General features: G+C 40.6%; 1 protein-coding gene across 1 annotated transcript in view; it reads right to left on the reverse strand.

The window, feature by feature from the left end:
* The window catches only part of aldh1a3 (aldehyde dehydrogenase 1 family, member A3), a 32,443-nt gene that overhangs the window by 5,210 nt on the left and 4,162 nt on the right, over positions 1–23,071 (reverse strand). Inside the window, exons 5-10 of the mRNA XM_073464408.1 lie at positions 13,624–13,685; positions 7,242–7,370; positions 6,065–6,178; positions 5,115–5,217; positions 3,776–3,960; positions 2,440–2,604 (exon numbers count right to left, since the gene is read on the reverse strand). Coding sequence (XP_073320509.1) covers positions 2,440–2,604; positions 3,776–3,960; positions 5,115–5,217; positions 6,065–6,178; positions 7,242–7,370; positions 13,624–13,685 — 758 coding nt within the window. The remainder of the gene's footprint in view (positions 1–2,439; positions 2,605–3,775; positions 3,961–5,114; positions 5,218–6,064; positions 6,179–7,241; positions 7,371–13,623; positions 13,686–23,071) is intronic.

The raw sequence follows: 23,071 nt of genomic DNA on the forward strand, positions 1-23,071 counted from the left end.
GAGCATCAGCATTTGTGGGTTCGATTATACTCTGAAAATGGCCAGAAAAAGAGAACTTTCTTCTGGAACTTGACAGTCTATTCTTGTTCTGAGAAATGAAGGCTAATCCATGTGAGAAATTGCCAAGAAACTGAAGATGTCCTACAATGGTGTATACTACTCCCTTCAGAGAACAGCACAAACGGGCTCTAACCAGAATAGAAAGAGAAGTGGGAGGCCCCGGTGCAAAACTAGGCAACTCGACAAGTACATTAGAGTCTCTAGTTTGAGAAATAGACACCCCACAGGTCCTCAACTGGCAGCTTCATTAAATGGTACCCGCAAAACGACAGTCTCAACGTCCACAGTGGAGAGGCGACTCTAGGATGCTGGCCTTCTAGGCAGAGTGGCAAAGAAAAAGCCATATCTGTGACTGGCCAATAAAAGGAAAAGATTAAGATGGGCAAAAAAAACACAGACATTGGACAGAGGAAGATTCAGGAAGAAAAGTGTTATGGACAGACACAACTAAGTTTGAGGTGTTTGGATCACACAGAAGAACATTTGTGAGATGCAGAACAAGTGAAAAGATGCTGGAGGAGTGCCTGACGCCATCTGTCAAGCATGGTGGAGGTAGTGTGATGGTCTGGGGCTGCTTTGGTGCTGGTAAAGTGGGAGATTTGTACAAGGTTAAATGGATTTTGAATAAGGAAGGCTATCACTCCATTTTGCAATGCCATGCCATACCCTGTGGACAGTGCTTGATTGGAGCCAATTTCCTCCTACAACAGGACAATGACCCAAAGCACACCTCCAAACTATGCAAGGACTATTTAGGGAAGAAGCAGTCAGCTGGTATTCTGTCTGTGATGGAGTGGCCAGTGCAGTCACCAGATCTCAACCCTATTGAGCTGTTGTGGGAGCAGCTTGACCGTATGGTACATTGCCCATCAAGCCAATCCAACTTGTGGGAGGTGCTTCAGGAAGCCTGGGGTGAAATTTCTTCTGATTACCTCAACAAATTGACAGCTAGAATGCCAAAGGTCTGCAAGGCTGTAATTGCTGCAAATGGAGAATTCTTTGACGAAAGCAAAATTTGAAGGACAAAATTATTATTTCAAATGAAAATCATTATTTCTAACCTCGTCAATGTCTTGACCATATTTTCTATTCATTTTGCAACTAATTTGATGAATAAAAGTGTGAGTTTTCATGGAAAACATTAAATTGTCTGGGTGACCCCAAACTTTTGAACGGTAGTGTATATCTCAAACCTGAAATATGAAAATGGCTGAATATAGTAACCTTTTAAAATATATAATTATAATAATTATTATTATATATGATAACCTTTTTTGTATGGAGAACAAATTTCCCCATTTACGGGACTAATAAAGGAATACTGATTCTGATTCTCGTTTGTATGTATGCACTTTCATTTACATTAATAAAATACATGTGCTTGTTATTTGCCTCTAAAAACTGTTTTTAAAATAAAAGTATTTGTATCGGTATATCCGTGATATTGGCCTTGAATTACTTGGTATCGGATGGAAACCAAATTTTGTGGTATTGCCCACCCCTGCAGGCCATATTTTTTAGCATGGATAATTACTACAGAGGGAACACAATAGGCTGTGTAGCGTTAGGTTTCACTTTCACTTTGGTTTCATCTTGTGTCCCAGTTTAAAACACAGTAATGATCTGCCTGTCATCCTGGTTGTTTACTGTTAATTTTTGATCGTTTATGAGGACAAACAATTACCAGTAGGACCAGCATGCTAGTAGCATAACAACATAGTAGCTTCGTCTTTCGGTAAACTGATCAGCGGGGGTTCCAAACAGTCACATTGGAGTGACACCTGCCGTTTTGCCCCACCATCAGATTTGGTCTGAATGTATGCTAACAGCGAGGTTGCTGCATCGTTTCATCTGGAGTCGGAGTCCCACCTATTTGTACCACGGAACACACATGGTTCTCTGCAAAAATAGACCTAAAAAAGACCTGTAGACAATCATATCAACATCATACCAGCGTTTCACTACAGTTTTGTCGCTTTGGAAAAAAGCATCTGCTAAATGCCCTTAATGTTTTAATGTCTGTGTCTGTAAGAATATGTCACACACATGAAGAGAATACACACAAGAGGTGAAGGGCAGTTTTTTTCCTGTGCACTCTCTTATTCTTTCTCTCCCTCACTCCCTCCCTGTTTCCCCTCCCACTTTCTCGCTCTGTCAGTGGGGTAAAGGAAAATCACGTGATCATATTTATTGATGATTATCAAAGTCAAACTCCATGTTAACAGATAGGGAAGGCAGGAGCTGTGCTGCAGCGGCAACGCAGCCTATGTGATCCCAAATGACGAGTGAGCAGCGGCAGCTCAGCAATGCAGCCACCATGCACTATACAAGCATCCTGTGAGGCCAGCCTGTTTGCAATGAACTGAAACAAACTGTTACCTCTTCCTTGGCGATGCGCATGTGGTCTTTGACCCCAGAAAAGATGGTGGGGTGAATGAAGAGGCTCTTCTCGCCCACAGCTGTTCCACCATACTCCAGCTTGGCTCCCTCCTTCTTCCCACTCTCTATCAGATCCATAATCTTGTCAAACTGCTGTTGGTCAATCTGAAGCAGACAAGTAGACAAGGGAAGGAGACATATTTATCAAACCAGACGCTGCAGAAATTCAGACTGCACCACAGTCTTTAGCCCAATGTCACTCACGTGTTAAATAAACATCATACAACATGCAAATTAGTCAACTTTGAGTGTTGGTAGGTGTGTTTTTGAGCGGACTTCCCTTCATATAAAATAATGAATGTGTAATATTGAGTCACACATATATATATATGTGTGTGTGTATATATATATATATATATATATACACATATATATGTATATACGTATATACTTAAGTGACTATATATATATATATATATATATATACATATATATAATTAAAGTGGGTGTACTGCCCTCAACAAGATGGTGCCTGGTGTTTTGCTTTCTGGTTTCTGTTTATTGGTTCAGTTTTCAGCTCTCCCGCTCTGATTGCATTCACCAGGGAGGAAACATTTCAAAATTTCAAAATCTGATCGTAAACTTGTCTTACCACCAACTTTTTTACCACCTTTCAATCAACCAGAAAGTTTTACAGAGATTTTGACAGAGAGTTTTGCTTATTTATTCTAGTATGTGGTTAACCCTAACCCTATGTTCACATCTCACCTCATGCCTGTGATGGTGAGGCCTTACAACACCTGGCTGATCAGATAACTTCCACAGAGTGCAACCATCCAGACAAACCTCATCCATGAACAGCAGAAGTAGAGACAGCACATAAATTGTCCCACCAGTGTAAAAAACACACTGGACCATTGCTACACAATATTAAATTACACTAAGTGCTCTGTGCCCAATGCAGCTCTGGGAACCTCTGACCACTGTCTGGTTCATCATCTCCTGTCTTACAGGCACAAACTAAAATCAGCTATGCCCGTGGTAAAGACTTTGAGCAACAAGGCAAGCCAAGCTTGAATTCCTGTCCTGCTTTGATTGCAGTGAAGTGTTTCTAAGGCTGCATCTACAGACCTGGATGAACTCACTGACACTCACATTGTATATCATCATATTATATAACCTTCTGCACATACAACAACAAAAAACTCTGGTTTAAAGCTAAACTCTGGCAGATTTGTCAGGCCAAGGAATCCTACAGGTTGGCAAACAGTGCAGTTACTGCAGGTTTAAACATTCATCGTCTATAAGTATTCTAGAATGTTGAGTGTGTTCCTACCTGTGGCCCGTGTGATGTCCGGGGGTCCAGTGGGTCTCCTATGACAATCTTCTTGGCGTTTTCTATGCTGCGACGCACAAACTCTTCATGAATACTTTCCTCCACAAAGACACGTGATGCAGCTGTGCAACACTGACCCTGGTTATAAAACGCTCCTTTCTGGGTTTCCTCTACAGCCAGCTGCACTGTGGACACATTGGTATTGGTTATATCCGTTTTGGAACCTTTTCAATTTTTTTCTTAACTGTGTATTTTTGACAATTTTGTTGTTGTTTTTTTAATTGAAAGCTCCTATTGCCTATCCTTTCATATGCAGAGTCATTTTACAAATCTTCTGATTTTTTCGCCTTTTCTTGTTTTACTAGTTATGTGTGATTTTAAATTGTTATGCACACTGAAGGAAGATGAGTGACCACTATGTAGAGGCTAACAGGGATCCAAATAAAGAAAAATAATAACATTTTGGAAACTTTTGCTTTTTCAGGAGAAAATTACACTTTCTCTTTTCCATTATGCATCATCCGTCTGGGATGATGATGGGGAGTTGATGATGGGCTATAATTTACATGTTTGATGTGCCAACTTTTTGGCTCCTTTGTCATTCCTACAGTCACGACTTCTAGTTGGTCATAGTTGTCTTAACCATAACCATCCCTAATTATTCATATCATTAAATCTTAACCAGGGCCTACTACTTCCATATGTATTTCATACAAAAAAGTGCTTGTTTTGAGTTGTCTGCAAAGAGAGTAATTGCTGTTTACTGGCTTTTAACAGGTACTGTTTGAAGGATATGACATTGGAGTGTTCAGTCCAGCAAACACAAATACCATCAGTCAAATGGAATTATATCAACATATTACACATGAATGGTTCAGTAGTGGCTGTATTTCCAGTTTAGTCTGGTACAGTTTGCTCTAGTGCACAGTCAGCAGAAAAGTAGCTGAAGCCAGGCAGGGTTCTCTGCAGCCGTGCATTAAACCACTAAGCAATAGTATTTTTTTGACAGTGTGTCTGTGAGATCTTACAGTTGTGACATGACAGGAAAGACACAAGAAAGGTTAGTTACACAGGTGAAAGATGAGACTTGCAGGCTTAATTCCACAGGATTTCTGAGCAAAGCATTTAAGAGTTTTATTTTAGAGTTAACTAATTTAGTAGACTTTCATGAGGTCAAATCTGCCTCTCATTATTACCTGGGGCTGCAAAGGTGTGAGATAGCAATATACTAGGTAATATTGTGACTCCAGTGCATCCTGAAATAATCAAAATCCAACATTTTGATGCTGCATGTCATTATTCAATATAAGGGAAAGAGACAGAGAGGATGTTCACTTACAGTCACAGTCAGCAAACACAATGCAGGGGTTCTTCCCTCCCAGCTCCAGAGTCACTCTCTTCAGATTGCTTTTGGCTGCAGCTTCTTTGATCAGCTGGCCCACCTGCACACATGACAGTAAACAGCAATATCTGACTCCGTCATGGGGTAATTATACCAAAAAAAACTCTTTACCATATACCGGGCCATATACTGAGAAACAGAGAGATGTGAGTGTAAAGCCGATGATTTGCTGATTGGAATCTCTTTTTAATGCTGATGAAACCGTTATGTTAAAGAATCGAAACAGTCTTTGGAAAACAGAGTTCTGCGGATTAAATTAAAAAAAAATCTTGGGTGAATAATGATAATTGTTCATTGTTTATGCTCGCGCAAGGTACTGTGTTGTGGGTCTCTGTGAATGGCGTGTGAAGAGAAAGGTTAATGCTCACTGCACCACCCATGGCAGTATTTCTCCGAAACGGCAGGGGGTGTACAAATAAAACATTCTGTAAGGAAGCAAAAAGTCAATAAGTGTTACCATGACCGTGTCCCGTGGCTTCACACTCTGCTACACAGCTCCTCAATGAGGAAGAATTGCAGTTAATTGTGAACTTAATTCAATTGTTACTTTAGTCCTAGAATTCACCAGCCACCTCTAAATTAGGACTCTGAGTGTAACGTATAGAAAAGGATTGATCTTGTTAAAAGCAGCACTGCACCACTCCAATGCCTTCCAGAGTATTTAACTTTCATTAGTTTGTCAAAATGATGGTTATGCAGGAGAGCTGTGTTGTCATTACTCACATGTCGGCTGTAATGCAGTTTATTTAGGGCCATTATTAATCACCCAGAAAATCTCATATGGAGAGGGCATAAAAAAGTATCGGTAGCTTATGAGAAGTTACAGTACTGTGTACCGGTGAGTACTGGCCCACTTCTATCTCTGGTTGTCATACACAATAATGTACCTCTGTAGAACCAGTAAAGGCCACTTTGTCGATGTCCATGTGGTTGGCGATGGCTGCTCCTGCTGTGGGACCGAACCCTGGAACGATGTTCACAACTCCAGGAGGGAACCCCGCCTGAAATAGCAACACAGAGTGCATGTTGATATAGGGAATCAGCAGTTATATAAGGAATAGCTAAAAAAAAAAATATATGGAGACAACAGTAATTCAGTATTGTTTTTATCATCTGTCTATATAACAATTAAATGACATGTCACTGAATCTCATGTTTTTTTTTGTCTACATATTGTAACATATTAACATTTATTAAAATGAAATAAATTACATCTGTCAAAAGGCTGAAAAGAGGTAAAGGTGTATAATTGGCCTAATTCTTTTTTATGTGACTTTCTTGCACTAACAGATTGGGCTGCTGATACCCTGGAGTAAACTTAAACTACACATTTTTTCTCCTCAGAAACAAGAAGGCTACATTTTATTTTATTGTGTAAAGCTTTGCAAGAAAAAATCCACTTCACTTGCAGCAGACATCCCTTAAAATCTCATCAAACACACCAGAGATTTTGAGGGATGTCTGTCTGCGATGTGGCCTGATTGGGCCACGCGAGTCCCCAACCGTACGTAAGACAGCCTCTCCCATTTTGTTGTAAGATAAACTGATGAAGGTCTAAGAACCGAAACATTGTTGTCAATAAACTTAATTGCAAGTGAAGTGGACAGTGTGCGGGAGTCGTTTTCCTGATTTTGTTGGCCTTCGGTCTTCTCCTCCGCACCTGTCGACCTTAAGGTGTGAAAAAGCTGCACTCTATGAATCGCAGATTAAAATAAACGGACAGAAGTAAAAAATTTATACTTTTTGTGTAAGTTATGTTGTTGATTTACTTCTGAAGCGTGTATGTTAGCATATAAAGTCCATTCTTGTGAAGTTTTTAGAAGATTACTGTACAGTGACAGTGAAACCACACTTTGGAAACAGTTGAAGTATTCAGGTCCAGATTGTCTCCCCTGCTGTGAACAGTAACTACCAAAACATAAGCAGTCCAATCACATAAAAAGTAGGATTTTCTATAAGAACACATCTGTTCAAGAAGACGACTGTCAGAGGTTTAAAGACAAAACCACTCTCAGTCCACAGCTTGGATCAATCCCACTGTACATGTTGAGCCCAACATCAGACCTCTTTGATGAGCGATCCAACATGGAGGGCTGTGAGGGGGGTCTGCTCAGCTGGCTTGATGACCACAGTGTTTCCACAGCTCAGGGCCGGTGCTATCTTCCACATGAACATCAGCAGAGGAAAGTTCCACTATAGACAAAAGAACACATGTTAGTTGACTGCTTTTCATAGGTAATGGCACTACAAGTCTGTTAAAGCACACTGTCACAAACAATTTGTTTGCAGGGTGGTGGGGGTCACCCTTCAGGACAGGGTGAGGAGTTTGTACATCTGGAAGGAGCTTGGAGTAGATCATCTGCTCCCTCAGGCTCTGTTCAATCCTGGAATTAGCATCCATCCTGAGTGAACTGATCACAAGTGGACAGCTCTGAAATTAAGTCCATCAATTCAAACCTGTCCTTAACAGGTCTCTGGACATGTGTTTCGATTGACTACTTGTGATCAGATCTCACTTCCTCACTCTACATGCAAATAACCACATACATTACTGGAAGAAACAGATGCAATGCAGATGTTTCTTACACAAAGAAAGAAAAAACTTCATGTATACCTTTCAAAAGAGGCGTGACGGTACACGTCATGATGATGATGTCTATGTGTTTTGTTCAGCGTATTTCCCCCGGTGTCCTCCTGTTAATCTAAACATGTACCCACTGACTGTTTATAATCACATAGATGCGGTTATAATGTGTTGTGATTGAGATCCTGACCCACCAAACATCCTGGAAAGTTTTTCACTCTAAATTATATAATTACATAATGGCCATCAGTAAACAGGACGCTGTCTGACTCTGTCACTCACGGGGAGGGAGGCTGTTTTCTGGGGGAAAGTTCACTGAAGTCTCAGTCAGGAGGGCTGACTGTCACTGTGACAAAAGTAACTACAACAACACAATAGTGAAGGAGACAAACACGTGGTGAGTTAAAGTTTTTTGCCAGGGACAGACGCTGTTTTTTCGGGCAGAAATGTGACGAAGAGTCGGTAGGACAGACAGGATGACAGACAGGAGGACAGACAAGAGGACAGACAGGATGACAGACAGGAGGACAGACAGAATAAGACACTTCTCCACAAATAACTGCGGTATTTTTTTCCTCATATAAGTTGCCAAAGACACTACCAGTTACTACGTTATTGTTGTTTGGTCCTGTAACGTTGCTTTGTGGAACATTTCTCTTTATTTTGTTGAGTGAAGGATCTGTTTAGTTATCAGACTGTGACCGCCATCAGATCGACACACCCCCTCCGCACCGCCAGCTTATCCATTAACACAGGTACGGCTTGCCGCTGCTGCGCCTCTGATACTACCTCTGATACTCCCTCTGATACTCCCTCTGATACTACCTCTGATACTCAATCTGATACTACCTCTGATACTCCCTCTGATACTCCCTCTCATACTACCTCTGATACTCCTTCTGATACTTCCTCTGATACTCCCTCTGATACTACCTCTCATACTACCTCTGATACTCCCTCTGATACTACCTCTGATACTACCATTCATACTACCTCTGATACTACCGCTGATACTCCCTCTCATACTACCTCTGATACTCCCTCTGATACTCCCTCTGACACTACCTCTGATACTCCCTCTGATACTCCCTCTCATACTACCTCTGATACTCCCTCTCATACTAACTCTCATACTACCTCTGACACTACCTCTGATACTCCCTCTGATACTACCTCTGACACTACCTCTGATACTCCCTCTTATACTACCTCTGATACTACCTCTGGTACTACCTCTGATACTGATGCGGATGCGGAGGCGCATCAGAGCCACAGCGAAATTTCACCCCTCGCCGCATCTGAGTCTGGGTATATTGCTGTCACTAATTCAATGATTAGTTGCAATAGTGTGTTCACAAGCGTCTGCTGTTAACGTTGGCAGTTTAAGAGAGGCAAAACACATAATTTGCATTATAGTGAATCACATGAAATCAGACAGTTTGCAATCAGTTCGGCTTGTTTCTTTGACTACTTCTATGACATCAGTTGAGTAGGCAGTCGTCAATGTGGCCAAGGACACATGTGCATACACACTGCTATAAGAAAGTGGTCACACCCAGACCACCTCTGAATGTGGTCTGAGTAATCGGATCTCAAATGTGTCCTCAAAGCATCTTGGGTAGAGCTGTCCACTTAAGAGGGGTGAGAATACCAGGTCTGAACAGGGCCTCACATTGACAGAAACCACTTTAGGTGATTTGGGTTTCTGATAAGTACTCCTCCTGGGTGCCTTCCTTTACACGTTTTCTAGGCATGTCCAAGTGGGAGGAGTTGCTGGGCATACCCAGAACGCACTGAAGGGACTACATGTCCAGTTTGGCCTACAAACATTTAAAGAAGGATGTCAAGGTACCTTACCTAGCCTACTGCCACTACTACCGAGACACTGATAAGATAGCTGTCATGAAGTCTGGGAATGGCTTTCCTGGATGGCTGGAGCTCCTGCCTCTCACGGACCTGCAGCTCATCTGATCATCAGTGCCAGCTCAAATACTCTGGTCTTCTCTCCACTCACTGCCTGATTGTTTCCACTCGTCCTTGTGGTATATGGCTAAAACTGCTTGTACTACTATTTGTGACTCTTTGTTCCTGTGTATTCTTGTGCTCCTATGAGACTAATTTTGTTCTCTCTTCGCCTTCACCAGAGCATGTGCAAAGTCTGTGTTCTAGCTCCACAGCCATCCTGCTGCCCAGCCTCTTGCACCTCTGCCACCTGCCTTAATTCTACTGTGGATTCTCTGAGTCTGACTCACCTGTGCCTCCACCTAAGCCTCAGCCTGCACGATCGTGAGCCCCAGCTAATCCGCCTGCTGAGCAACCAGCCTGAGCCTGAGCCTGAACCTGAGCTTCCCTCAACTGGCCACTACCTGAGCTACCTAATAAATTCCTTTCAACCTTTTCCCTGTCTTGGTGTCCGCTTTTGGGTCTGACTTACAAACCATCTACAAATCATAACAATACCACCTGTTATCAATTAATCTGTTTACCTGTGGAATAGGGGTTTTTGGAGCATTCCACAGCTTTTCAAGTCTTTTGTTGCCCCTGCCCCAACTTGTTTGCAACTTGTTGCTGCCAATAAATTCAGAATAAACACATATTTACAATATGTTGTCTTTGTACTGCTTATGAAAGTGTATCGTCAAAGAGGATTAGAAAATGATCACATTCTGTTTATTTATATTTTAAGGAGCAATCCGTCATTTTTGGAATAGGAGTATGTAAAATGACCTGTGTTTAAGTTTTGGGTTTTTTTGAGAACATTAGTTTATTTCCATGACTTAGTTCTAATTATCACTGCAACAGTCTCAAATGGAAATAACATCAATCATGTCAGAGGCACAAACTCCAGGCATCAGTACTTTGCTTCATCACTTGGATGCTGTTCTGGATCTGGCCCTAATATATAAGAACATAAACGGAGCTGTAAATCATCTCAACTGGAGATTATTCAAAGCAAACACATTTTGAAAAACAGCTAATTTATTTTCCAGTTGCTCGTTTCCATGTTGGAAACCAATGGACGAATAATTGGGCACTCAAACCCAAATAAGACAGCAATACATGTGAGTGCTGCATGCTTATTATTTAGGCATTGTTAACTTTTACAACACTTTGGAAACACACAGCACCATTAAGGGATCTTGGGATCACAAGCTGAAAGAAAGGTATCCTGTTTGCCTCTTACAATGACTCATGTTGTGTGTGTGCCAGCAGTACTTTCAGTAATTACACGTCCTTCAGTATAAATTTCATTTTTTGATATCATCGCCTATGTTAAACAACAGCTGTTTTGTTCCTTTGTTGCCAAAGCAACATTAGAGGTTATAGGCTCAAGATAAAAACTGAATGGCCATATTTTGTCTTGATGTTGAAATTATACTCATGTTTCTGCCTGGAGCTACGACAAAAAAACACAATACGGTGAAACACCAAACATTGCCCCACCCTGAATTTGATGAAGTTATTATCAAAAGAAAAAAAAATACATATAGTCCAATGTGTGAAAGTAAATACAAGCAGCACAGCATTGGAGCTGTGTGTTCCTCTAAGAATAGCCCTAAAGGGATTAGCAGAGAGGAGGTCTTGTTTAGGGACAGCAAAGATTAAGATATGGTTTCTAGTGCACTTACCACAGGTTCATTCTATCCTCACACCCACACACTGCTTTTCAATTGAGTACAGTTGCTTCACTAGCACTACATGTTCATGGTCTGTGCTTTCTTAGAAAATTAAGCACAGTCTTCAGTGGTTCCAATCAAGCCTAGCTCCAAGAAAGTTAGCATTGTACTATAAATGATAGAACCATTAAAGACTGTAACCTGCTGAAGGGCTTTCCGTCATTAAAAGGAACACTGTTAGGTCGTTACAGTCAGTGCAGAGTCAGATAAGAAGGTTGATAGCTATTTTATCTCTGTTTGTCCCTTATACGAATCAATTAATAGAGGTGGATATGGTTCTATAAGTTAGCCCTGCTGCCGGTTTGTCCCAGTGGAGAACTACAGTACGGTGTTGGTACAGAGACATAGAAATTCCCTGTGACCCAAAAAGCATTTTCCACTAAGACACTACAGTAGAAAAGGACAGCTTAAATTGCAAACAAGGTCAATAATGTCAGGGTGGGAAGCTCAAATGTGGTACTGCTGTGTTCTAGGTTGCAAGTCCAATAAACATAGGGACAAACTGATATAATTTTGCTGCTTCCTGATTGATCAGCAACTGAGAAGTCAGAGGATAGTGAAAATTTTGGGGGGACATCGGGCCATATTTCAAGTTTGTCACGCTGTAGCAGGGAATTAGGACCCAAATGCATAAGATGGCAGGCAGGGATGAGGTTATAGTAAGGATCATGGCAATATAAGGAACAGGCAAACATGAAAAAACATCAGGGAAACCGAACAGCAGGATCACAGGAACACAACAGGATGACTCGAGAATGACTGGAGTTAAATACAAACTAAATAAATGAGGAGATGAGGTGCAAGTGGAGTGAGGCAGAGAAACACAGGTGAGGGTAACGAATGGAAAAAACCTAGAAACAGGGAAGGGGCTGATAGGCTGCAAAGACACTGGGGAGAGGGAGGGCCAGTAAAGGAGATGCTGTGCAGGTGTGGAGGGAAAATTAGACTGGCGAGGAGCACAAGAAAACAGGATGAAAAACAGAACACTGGAAAAAGGCAAAAGACACCACAAAAGCCTTGAAAACACACAAAACACACATACAAAATGAGAGCCAAACTGTCAAACAGCCCTTTCCTTGTGGACTAGATTCCCTCAACTGAACAATGTCCGTATTTCTACGGACAAACACAGCTGTGCCTGCCCCACACTGTATTACGCGGCTGTCTGAAGGCAATGTAAAACACCCAAAATGTTAAAAATATAGCGTACACTGAAACGGATATATAGATTTTTAGGTGGGCCTTTCTTTGAGATGGCTAAAATATGTCTTGCTGTCAGAGTCATTTAGCAATACAATGCTCTACTTCCCTGTCGGCCCTACGTGCTGCTTCTCTCAGGGGGGAGGGCACTAAGGCAGGTTTGTTGTAGTTTGCCTTGTGATCCAGCAGAGGGCACACTCAAACTTCACTGTCATCTTGACCTATTGTTTGCCCTACTGACCTATCAGTAAATTAAGCTAAAGTTAACATTGTGTTGTCTTGCTATGAAATTCTCTCAAATTGCGTGTCATTGCAAATTAGTTTGACCTTCATTTTTTATTACCTTGATTTTTGGAAAAAGTGACAGCCCTTATATGGAACATATTTCATGATCAGAAATATTTCTTCAGACGTTAATAGCTGTTTTTCTGGCTCCCAGTGAGTCATGTGACCTTGGACTGTGGTATAATTGTCACAGTCCAGCTCTGCTCCTGAGGGCTTTGACCTACCTTCTGTACTGAGCTATAGAGATAAAACTTATATCTATATTTTCAGACTCTCAACTCTGAGGCCATACTCAATACTCGTGTGAGGACTATTAACCATATGTAGATATACAGTAAGCCAGACTACAGCAGAGTCTTACCACAGTACATACACATCACATTAGTGTGTTGGACTCCTCAAGGTATAAAAAAGTTATTGCGTAATGTTCTGATTTTTTTTCATACTTATTAAGAACAGACTGTGTTACAGGAGAATGGTCACACATCATGAAGTACATTTTAAACACACACACACACACACACAGTAACAGTATATAAACAACAGTGTTATGTGTTGTTTTATTTTGTTTCAGCACCCCAGTGTGTATGTGTGTGTTTAATTTTCACACCATGCCAAAGTAGTACGAACAGTAATAAGAATTCTTATTCCGTGCAACATTATTGCTCGTTAATTCAAACCAGATCCCCTCTGGACTTACTGGAATGATGGCTCCACATACGCCAACAGGCTCGTGTTTGGTTAAACACATGAAGCTTTCATCTGTAAAAAAACCAGAAACAGCACCATCACAATTGTTTACTTGGGCACTTCCAACATTGATTTATTTGTTAATCATGAACAAACCAACCCATTTGGAACTAGAATGGCACTCAGTACAGCATATACCTCCACCAAGACCCAACAGTCCCATTTTGTAATCAATCATGGATACCGGCCACCTAAATATGCCTGATTTTGTTCAAGATCCATACATTATTCCCTGAGAAAGTAACAAAAATGTTGTAATGTTAAAGACAGTGAGAAAAAAAATTCTTGGATCCATTCCTTTACCCAAATCTGCACCAAAGCTTTTTGGGGTCTATTCATGGCCAAGACCCATCCTCTATCGAAGTTTTGTGGAAACATGTTCTCCAGTTTTTGATTAATCTGCTGAAAAACCAACCAACAAATGTACACAAGTGAAAACATTACCTCCATGACAGAGGTGAGGAACACTTTGAGGAAAAAGCTAAATCAATTTACATGATTTTTATTTTTTTAAATTCATGTACACAGGGTTTGAACCGAAATTCTGATGCTGCCCCACATTGGAGTCTTTAGCAGCAATGGCAATATTTTGCTTGTTGTGATGGGATGATCAAGTAGACATTTCTTGTTTAAAACCATGACAATGTTCATCTTCAATGTTCAGCAAAGTCTTGATTATTGTAACCTTGACAACAAAGGTCCCCTAACCTTGCCTAATTGGTTGCTTTCACTCAAACGAAGGTGTTTCCAAACCCTTACTTTAGTGTCGGCACATCATGAAACAGATGTATTTTTCAGCTGTGATTTGTAAGTATTTTGGAAGGCACAGACGAACAAAGTTGTCCAGCCAGCTGAGGCATCAGATCAGAAGACTCTTCTATGTGTCATTCTGGAGGGTATGGGCAAACAAAGTATGGCGACATTTAATTCAGAGGACTCATTGGTTTTTAAATAAACTTTTCTTAAATTGAATAACTTTTATAAAAAAAAATCATGTTATGGTAGGAGTGAAAATGCTTCTCTAAAGGAAGTAGGTATTGTGTTCCTCGATCATTTTGATTTTAACTACACACCTGTAAGGTTTCATGACTGTATCTTGCATGGTTCTGACACTATCACGCCGACAAAAATCTGTTCACAGACAAAAGGTGTCATGAGGACCCCATTTTGCCATGATGACAACCCAAAGTCAAAACAGGCAAAGTTGAGCAATAAGCCGTATTTTGGGCTTTATAATAATCAAATTCCATGTTTAAGTTCCCCATTCCACTGTGCTCTTTAACTTTTTGCTGCAATTTATCTTTTGTATTGTTAAGCAGTTTTACATTCATTCTTTTACCCACCAGCTCCAACAGTGAGATCAATGCTCCATGTACATGAGTAAAGTTGCACCATACAACTGTCAGACTTAGCCTCCCAGTCTACACCCTGACCTTCTCTAGTTTCCTGTGTGACTGATCACAGACTGGCAGACTCCACAACAGAACTCACCTCCAGCTGCCTTTATCTTTGAGTCACTGGGTGAGTCCACATTCAATCAGAGCTCACTGAAGGTTACATTCACTCAATGAGGAAGTCAGTGGGGAATGTCCCCGTACAAAAGTGTAATAGGGAGCAGTATGTAACACAAGAATACAGAGGGCCTGGCAGCCTCAGGCTATGCTAACACTGACATGCACTGATATTCTCATACCAGGTTCTACATACAAAATCAGCAGCAGAGCTCCACTGAAGGAAGTGATATGCCACTAGTGTGGTTTTTCAAAGAATCAAAAGTAAAACAACTCATTAGGTAACAGAATGGCAAAATAATATTGGGTTCTATATTATTGCATTAAGTTGCATTTTACTGTTTCATCTGGTTGAAATTAAGTTAATGTTACCTACTTAAGAGTAATAATTTTGTTATACATACATTTACATACATTTAAATATATTTAGATTTTATGTGTGTAAAACTTTTAAGATTTTCTTGTGCTAAAAATGTATTTGTATTATGTATGTGCTTAATCAGCTATTTGGGCTTTGAAGAGTATGAAAACAATATAACGTAAAGATCATCACAAGTTCACTAAGGTCCAGCTCGTCTTTTCAGAAATATTTGTACTTGAATCAAAACAGTCACCTGGATCAGTCAGTGCTGAGTTTGAAAGAACGACTGAAGAAAAGATTAAAAAGTAACCACTGTAACATTGTCAGTGACTCGCTACCTGAGCTAGACAGGTATACTGCTATTAGTGAGCTAGTGGCAATGGAATGGCAGAAAAATTGCAGCCAAAACATTCCAATACTAACAGCAGTGAGTACTAATAATAGCCACGTTAGTTGTTTATGTTCATTATGATAATGTTAGGTTATTTTCTACCATGTCAGTGTGAGACACGAGGTAGTATGGTTAGTGATGATAATGTGGGTTAGGGTTAGGAGTTACACAGCCATGGAGCCTGCTCTTCAGCAGCTAACGCAGTAGAACCAAGCACACAGCCTCTGACCCAACGATCGAGTGATGGGTTTTTGCTTGTATTTGCTGGTTTCAACAGTCTTGCCAGCCCCAGCTTTAAGACTTTTTAAAACAAGGTTAACGTCTCCTGGGTGTAGTCTGATGAGGTTGGGAGGTGTATGATCGGCTGCTTTCTACCGTTCCCTGTTTTTTCCAGGGCATTTGTGATGAAGAACATGCTACACAACAAAATAAGCAAACCGTCCACTGGTAATGAAAAATTAGTCAATCACCTATTTTTAGCAGGTTTACCTGCGTTTAAAAAAAACCTGCATATACATGCTAATTTTGGTGTACACATCAAAGACAAAAGCCAGACGTTAGTGGGTTAGTGTCCAGTGTGAAAGGGGTATTGGACAGTAGTTTGAGGTGTGAGAGCATGGCATTAAATACCTTGGAGAAAGTGAATGACAGAACTAGGTTTTTGATTAGAGATGCTTGATTCATTAATAAAGAAATAGAAATCCCACCATTTCGGGTAATTTTGTATGTTAAAGCCATACAATAATATATATATTTAAGTCAGTGTGATACATAATATTTACATACATAAGAAAACTCTATTTCAAAGACCGCCTTCATAGTGTTGGGGAAATTCACACCAACAATCTTGTGTTGTTGACTTGTGCTTGGTGAGGTTTAATACCAAGGTGGGCAACAGGTCCTTTAGATTCTGTGGCACCAGGAATTGGAATAGTTATAATTGCATATTAAAGTTTAAACTATCACAATAAGTTGTATGTAATTTTTATGATTTATACTTTTAACTGTTTGGCTTGGAGCAATTTTATTGATGTTGGTATTCATTGTATTGTTTTTTAATGGTTGTTTGATGTCACCAGGACTGCATCGTTGCTCTGTTTATAATCCTTGGATTTGTATCGTCCTCTGTCATTTTCTAGTCGTGTGTAATTTAATGTCCAGTTTTCATACTGTAAACTTAACTCTTTGTCACTTTTTCCTGATGATGGCATGACTAATCCTTGAGGTTTTATGGGCTGACCTGGAAAGGTCCGTTAGAGTGATAAACTCACGTGTAAGTGAAGCAGATCACATTCTAATTATGTCTGCAACACTCGACACAGCCTATATGATAAGAACAATTCAACTTCTAGTAAGAAGAATAAATTAAATGAAAAGTGCAAGTTTTACCTTGTGATGTTTAGCAGCTCAGTTACTTTTGGTTTTGTTTCTTTCTAGTCTACTGACTGAGTCACAATAACATTGTTGACTGGAAATGCAGTGTTACATTTGACTGCATTTATAGCCTCTTAATTTGGACTCACAAGAAAGAATTATCGTCATGCTGTTTTAATTACCTAAGCCACGGAGGTTGTGTTTTCACACATGTCTGATTGTTGGTTGCTTGATTTGTCAGCACGATTACACAAAAACTACTGAATGGATTTCCTGAAACTTGGATGGACGATGGGTCTCTGCCCAGAATGGACCTCATTAACTTTAAGTGCAGATCCAGATAAAGGGATGGATCCAGATCTTTCTTCATTCACAGTGAAACAGTTTTTTGCTTATATTATATATCATATTTACTTTTCGTGTAAAAACGGTCAGGTAGGGAGGGACTTTTCAAAGATATCGATTGACATGTATAGTACCCTATAGCGGTAACAAATTTAAATAATGCCAACCACCATGCAGCCTCATGTTTAAGTAGCTGATTCTGCCCCACCATGAGCTCCCAGTGAACATGGCTGATAGGTGAGAAGAGGCCTGGCCAAACATGGCCACACGCGGCATCATCCAAGATTGATGGCTGGCAATTTGATGACAATGAATACATTACCAAGGGGTTTTCTTGCCGGATTTGGCTCCTGGCAACCAGGGGCCTAACGTTAGTCAGCTAGTAGGACCGCTAACGTTATCTGCATGGCTAAACGAGCAAGCGATAACTGATATAGGATTTTTGAGACAATACCTATTTAAGAGGGGAAAAAAACACTGGTTGCCAATATGGCAGCCAATATACTGAACTTTGAGCTGAAATGAAAACAGATCTTTTCTATGTGGATTGTGCACCAATTTTGAAAAATGTAGAGTTAATTTTAACTGATCATATATTGTACATATAAAATATTGATTGGTAAAATACCTAGTAACTATAGCTGTGAAATAATAAATGCAGTGGAGCAAAAAGTACAATATTTCCCTCGATGTGGAGTGGAGTGACCAGGCCCCCGGGAGTGGCAAAACAGTGTAATTTCATTGTCACGTGACGCACTATGGCCCAACAAAACTTTTTTCCATAAGCTTACATTGTGACAGAAGCAGCTGTAAAATGGAGGACTGAAAATTTGGAAAGTCTAGCTGCACTATTACATTTTTTTATCCTCATTGAAGTTAGCTTGGAGGCTCAACAGGAAGTTAGCTGGTTTGGTTGGTGGAAGTCTATAGTGTGCACGGTCTGTGGGCCACACAACACTGAAGATCCAGGTATTTTCACATCCAGGAAGTTGAGCTTTTTTGGCTACAACCACCACCAAGCAGCTTTCACATTGTATCCCAGTTTCTTGATATGCCCATGGTAGTGACAGGCACATCTCTGTTACCTGGCGTGTGCAAGGCTGTTTTGTTCAGTCGTCAACACGGCTTCACATCACACTGGGAGTGTTTCATGAACGGCGCATCATGCCTCTCTGATATTGTTGAGATGCTATATTTAGTTATTTCTTCTTGATATGTGTGCTTCTATGATGGTTGAGTAGACATTGTAGTTATTGTTAATCGTTTCGTTATTTATCTCTTTTAAGTGTATTTATTGCTATTTCCAACTTTCCTGTGATGTAGATACTGTTATGTCAGCAATAGGCCCGTTTAAGAGTTGGGCTTTACTGTCTAGCAGTAGCAAAACTCTGTAAAACAACCTCAGTACTTGATTCCCTGATGTCAAACTGACCAAAGTTGGTTTCGGCCATGTTCACTTGACACCCAGGACAGTTAGTCACTGTTACTTTAGCAACAAGGATCTGTTTATCAGGAAACTCTGTATATCACACAAGGTTCACGCAGAGCAGAAAGAAAACATTGTCTCCATAAAATGTGATCCAGTTTCACCCAAATTAGTGAATAAAGTTAAACATTTGTGTTTTTGTACAGTAATCAGTGAGGCCTGGCCCCAGAAACACACATCAACACAAAAGATTGATTGATGAGTGGATGGAATTATTGGTTGATACTTGCCTGATTCAAGCTTATGTGACCACACATGACATTTTTTTTTTTACAGAATGAAGACGTGACTGGATTTTGATACAAAAATTCAAAGAAATTGCTGTTTTTTGCATGGAAAGACCTTTTTCATTTCAGCTCGACTTTTGCATTGTTTGTATTTTTATCAACTGATTTTTCTTCCACAACACAACAGAGATTATGATTCCATCTGTGTTGTTCTGTTGTGTTAGTGGTTGGCTGTTACAAATCAGGGGTCTCATTTACAAAGCTTGCCTACGCACAAAATGAGACCTGAAAGAGGTGTATGCCACTTCCCACGCAAAAGTTGTGATCTATAAAAACAAACTCGACGGGAGAATGTGCATACCTGTAAGCAAACTCTGACTCATGCGCATGAACATTTTGGAGGCAAGGGGAAGGGGTGCCGCAAACGGTGAGGTGGTGTGTTGAAGCAGATTGTATAAATTAAACGTGAAAGGCATTATTCTGTGCATAATAATACATCTCACAATTGATTTCAAACGTTATCATAAACCAGCAGTGTCATTTGTACTTGCGCATGTAGTGAAGTATAACTATTCCATAAACAACTTTTAAATGTAGAAGATATCAGCCAACTCAAATCTGAAGTCATATTTCCTCAGCGCTGTCTCCCCATCACATTCCCCCGGAGCACAGCGGAGAGAGAAGGACTGTTTGATCACGAAATTATCATCATCGGTTTTAGAAATCCAAGATAACATCAGATATACATATAACATAAGTACGATTTTAGTTTTCATAGAGCCTAGTTGTGTAGTTGTATGTACAATCGCTGCAGTGAACCATCGACTGTGCTGTCAGGTGCACACTGTGCGCCACACGGAGCGCACTGGAGACAGAGCCGTGGTTGGCACACACACACACACACACACACACACACACACACACACACACACACACACACACACACAGTCAGTCTGATCTCTGCACACATAAATACTGCGTTGCCACTCATGCGTAATGCTGCATGGACTGTCACTGTCCTGGTACTACTAGAGGAGGTAATGAATGAACGTATACAATATGTGCTTTGTAACCACCGCCTCACCAACCAACACCTCGTTCTCTGTGCCAGAAATGTGTAGCTATTTTTCTCTCGGTTGTGGCCATGATTCACTAAGAACCATCGATCAGCGGTTCATTTCCAGACATTAACATTCATGAGTCACTTTGCATTGCATTAACCATTTATGGTTGAATCTGAGTGTGGAGAGGGCGGTACATGAGGTGGATCTATGTGCGCAACTTTCCCGGTTGATTTGGGATTTATAAAAAGAAATTGCACATTGTTGGGCATACGCCAGGTTTTATAAATCTGAATATTTTTTTGCGTACGCCATTTTCGGCTTTTGGTATGAATGTATCCTATGCAATGTTTTGGTGTCATTTATAAAACATATGTGTACAAAAGTGTACGTGCACCCAAAAGCCGAAAATTGCGTGCGCCATAAACACCTGATGGGCTTAACCTCTGGTTCAGCAGTAATGGGTTGTTTAAAATTTCGAGTGATACAGGGCTACTGCGTTTGATATTGGATAAGGCTTGGTTGAATTAAAGGGTAGTTGGGCCTTGGTGGAGGTATGCACTTTACTGAGTGCCACTCTCGTTTCTACTGTTGTGGTAGGCATGAGGTGGTGGACACATGCCATATATAATGTGATTTATACCATGGTCTGGGTGAATACTCAATTCTGATTGGCTGGAAGGTGTGAATTACGTTTTGTGATAGGGACACCACTAGAACTCCTCACATAGTTCCAGTGAAACTGCCTGTTTACTGTTACTGTTACTAAATTAATGCAGTTCATCCTGTGTCTAAAATGCGCTGCATCGGCATCAGCTGGCTGACACCTCAGTGCTTGAAATAAAATAAAAAAAATAAAAAAGGGAAATCTGAATATCTTATTTACAACATGAAATGTAGTCCCTCAGTGCATCATCCTCTGAACACCACCAGGTGGAGCTCGTAACACACAAGCTGTGACAAGTAGCCTACACTCAAGGCTGCAGTAAATTAAAAAGTGGGTAACAAGTGTCCGCTGGCTGAACTGCCCATAACAGGTAATGGGCAACTTATAAATAGGTCAGTAACTCTGTTTGATTTTTAAAAAGCTGGGTAAATTGACTTTATGCGCGTTTACTTCCCACTACAGCTGCTACACTGTCTTTCTGAACGCGCTGTATCAAGCGATACTCCACATCCTGTTCGCTATTCAACCACTCCTTCAGGCTGCAGCCGGCTGGTCATTTGTGCGTGAAATTTTTTAACATGCTGTGAAATTATATTTATATTATTATTTTTCGACCATACACAATGTTATTAACTTTTAATCTTGCTAGCATAACGTTAGCTTTTTGGCTAAAGGATGAGACGAACGGTTCAATGAGCTGAGAAGGTTTTTTTCTCCCGTTGCTAAGCGTATCTGAGGTCCATCCTATTTACTGGAGTAGTGAACAGCATTTCCAATACATAAGAACCTTATGGGATTGTAGTGATTGTTTCAGCTATTAGTCAAACTCTCAGGTGTTGCCAGGGAAATGGAGTTACAACTTGTGAAAAACTATATTTTGATTGAAAACACACAACAAATTGTCTTAATGTCTTTTTCTTTGGTGACCATGGTATAAGTGGAATAAAGCCCTTGAATTAATGGACTTCACCGACTAGAGGTTGTAGGCTATAGTGAACAGGTGATGTTTGAGGAGTTTTTTTTAATATGTCCATAGAGGAAGCGTTACAGATGTCAGCATGTTGTCAGGAGGAACATTCCAGAGGGTTGGGGCTGCGACCCTGAGGGCTCTGTCTGAGGTACAGAGTCTGGTGTGGGGAGTGCAGAGTAGGAGATTTTGGGACAGGGTGTATCGGTGAAGAAGGTCGGAGAGGTACAGAGGGGCGAGGGCATGACAGGATTTGTAAGTGAGAAGGAGGATTTTGTAGTTGATACGGAACTATATAATATTATAATGTATTATTATTATACATATAATGTATGTCATATCAAACTACAGCTCAGCCATGTGCCTCATGACGACTGCTCCAGTATAAAAGTGGGGATTAGTGGCTAAGTGGCTGCTGCCTTGGCGAGGCATTGAGCCAACACTGATTGCTAATCCTCAGAGACTGTTGCACCTCAATGATTACTATCTCAGCCTCTTCCTCTTCCTTTTGTCCTGCCGTCCCTTTCGTCTCTCACCACTCTATTGGCATCTAATCGTGAGGAAAAGGCAAGTGTGTTTTGTCTATGTGCTATCCCGCAGAGGACACACAAAGTAGGATCTGACAAGAGGGGGAAGTGTTAAGAGACCGGATGAGATAATACCCATAGCTGAGGACAGTCCTGAGCCAGGTCCAGTCACTTGCTCTTTGGTAATTAACTTGTTTTCAATGATGCACTGATTACAGAGCCCCTGAGGGGACAGTTCCTCCATGTTTCTAGTGCACGCTGGAAACTCATCTCATGTGCATTAGCTTGTGCTTAATTAAATAACTTTTCTTATTCATGTACTCATTTTGCACTATTTTGTCTTTTTGTGAATAGAAAATAATTACTTCATGCTCTCAAATGTTTGCTAAATTGAATAAATCAATTGAGTATTTACAGCCATCACAATCAGTGTTGGGGTAACTTGTTACAAAGTAATCTGTTAGAGTACCGAGATTACTTT

This window comes from Pagrus major, chromosome 4 (assembly GCF_040436345.1).
Source record: "Pagrus major chromosome 4, Pma_NU_1.0".
Classification (NCBI taxonomy): Eukaryota; Metazoa; Chordata; class Actinopteri; order Spariformes; family Sparidae; genus Pagrus; species Pagrus major.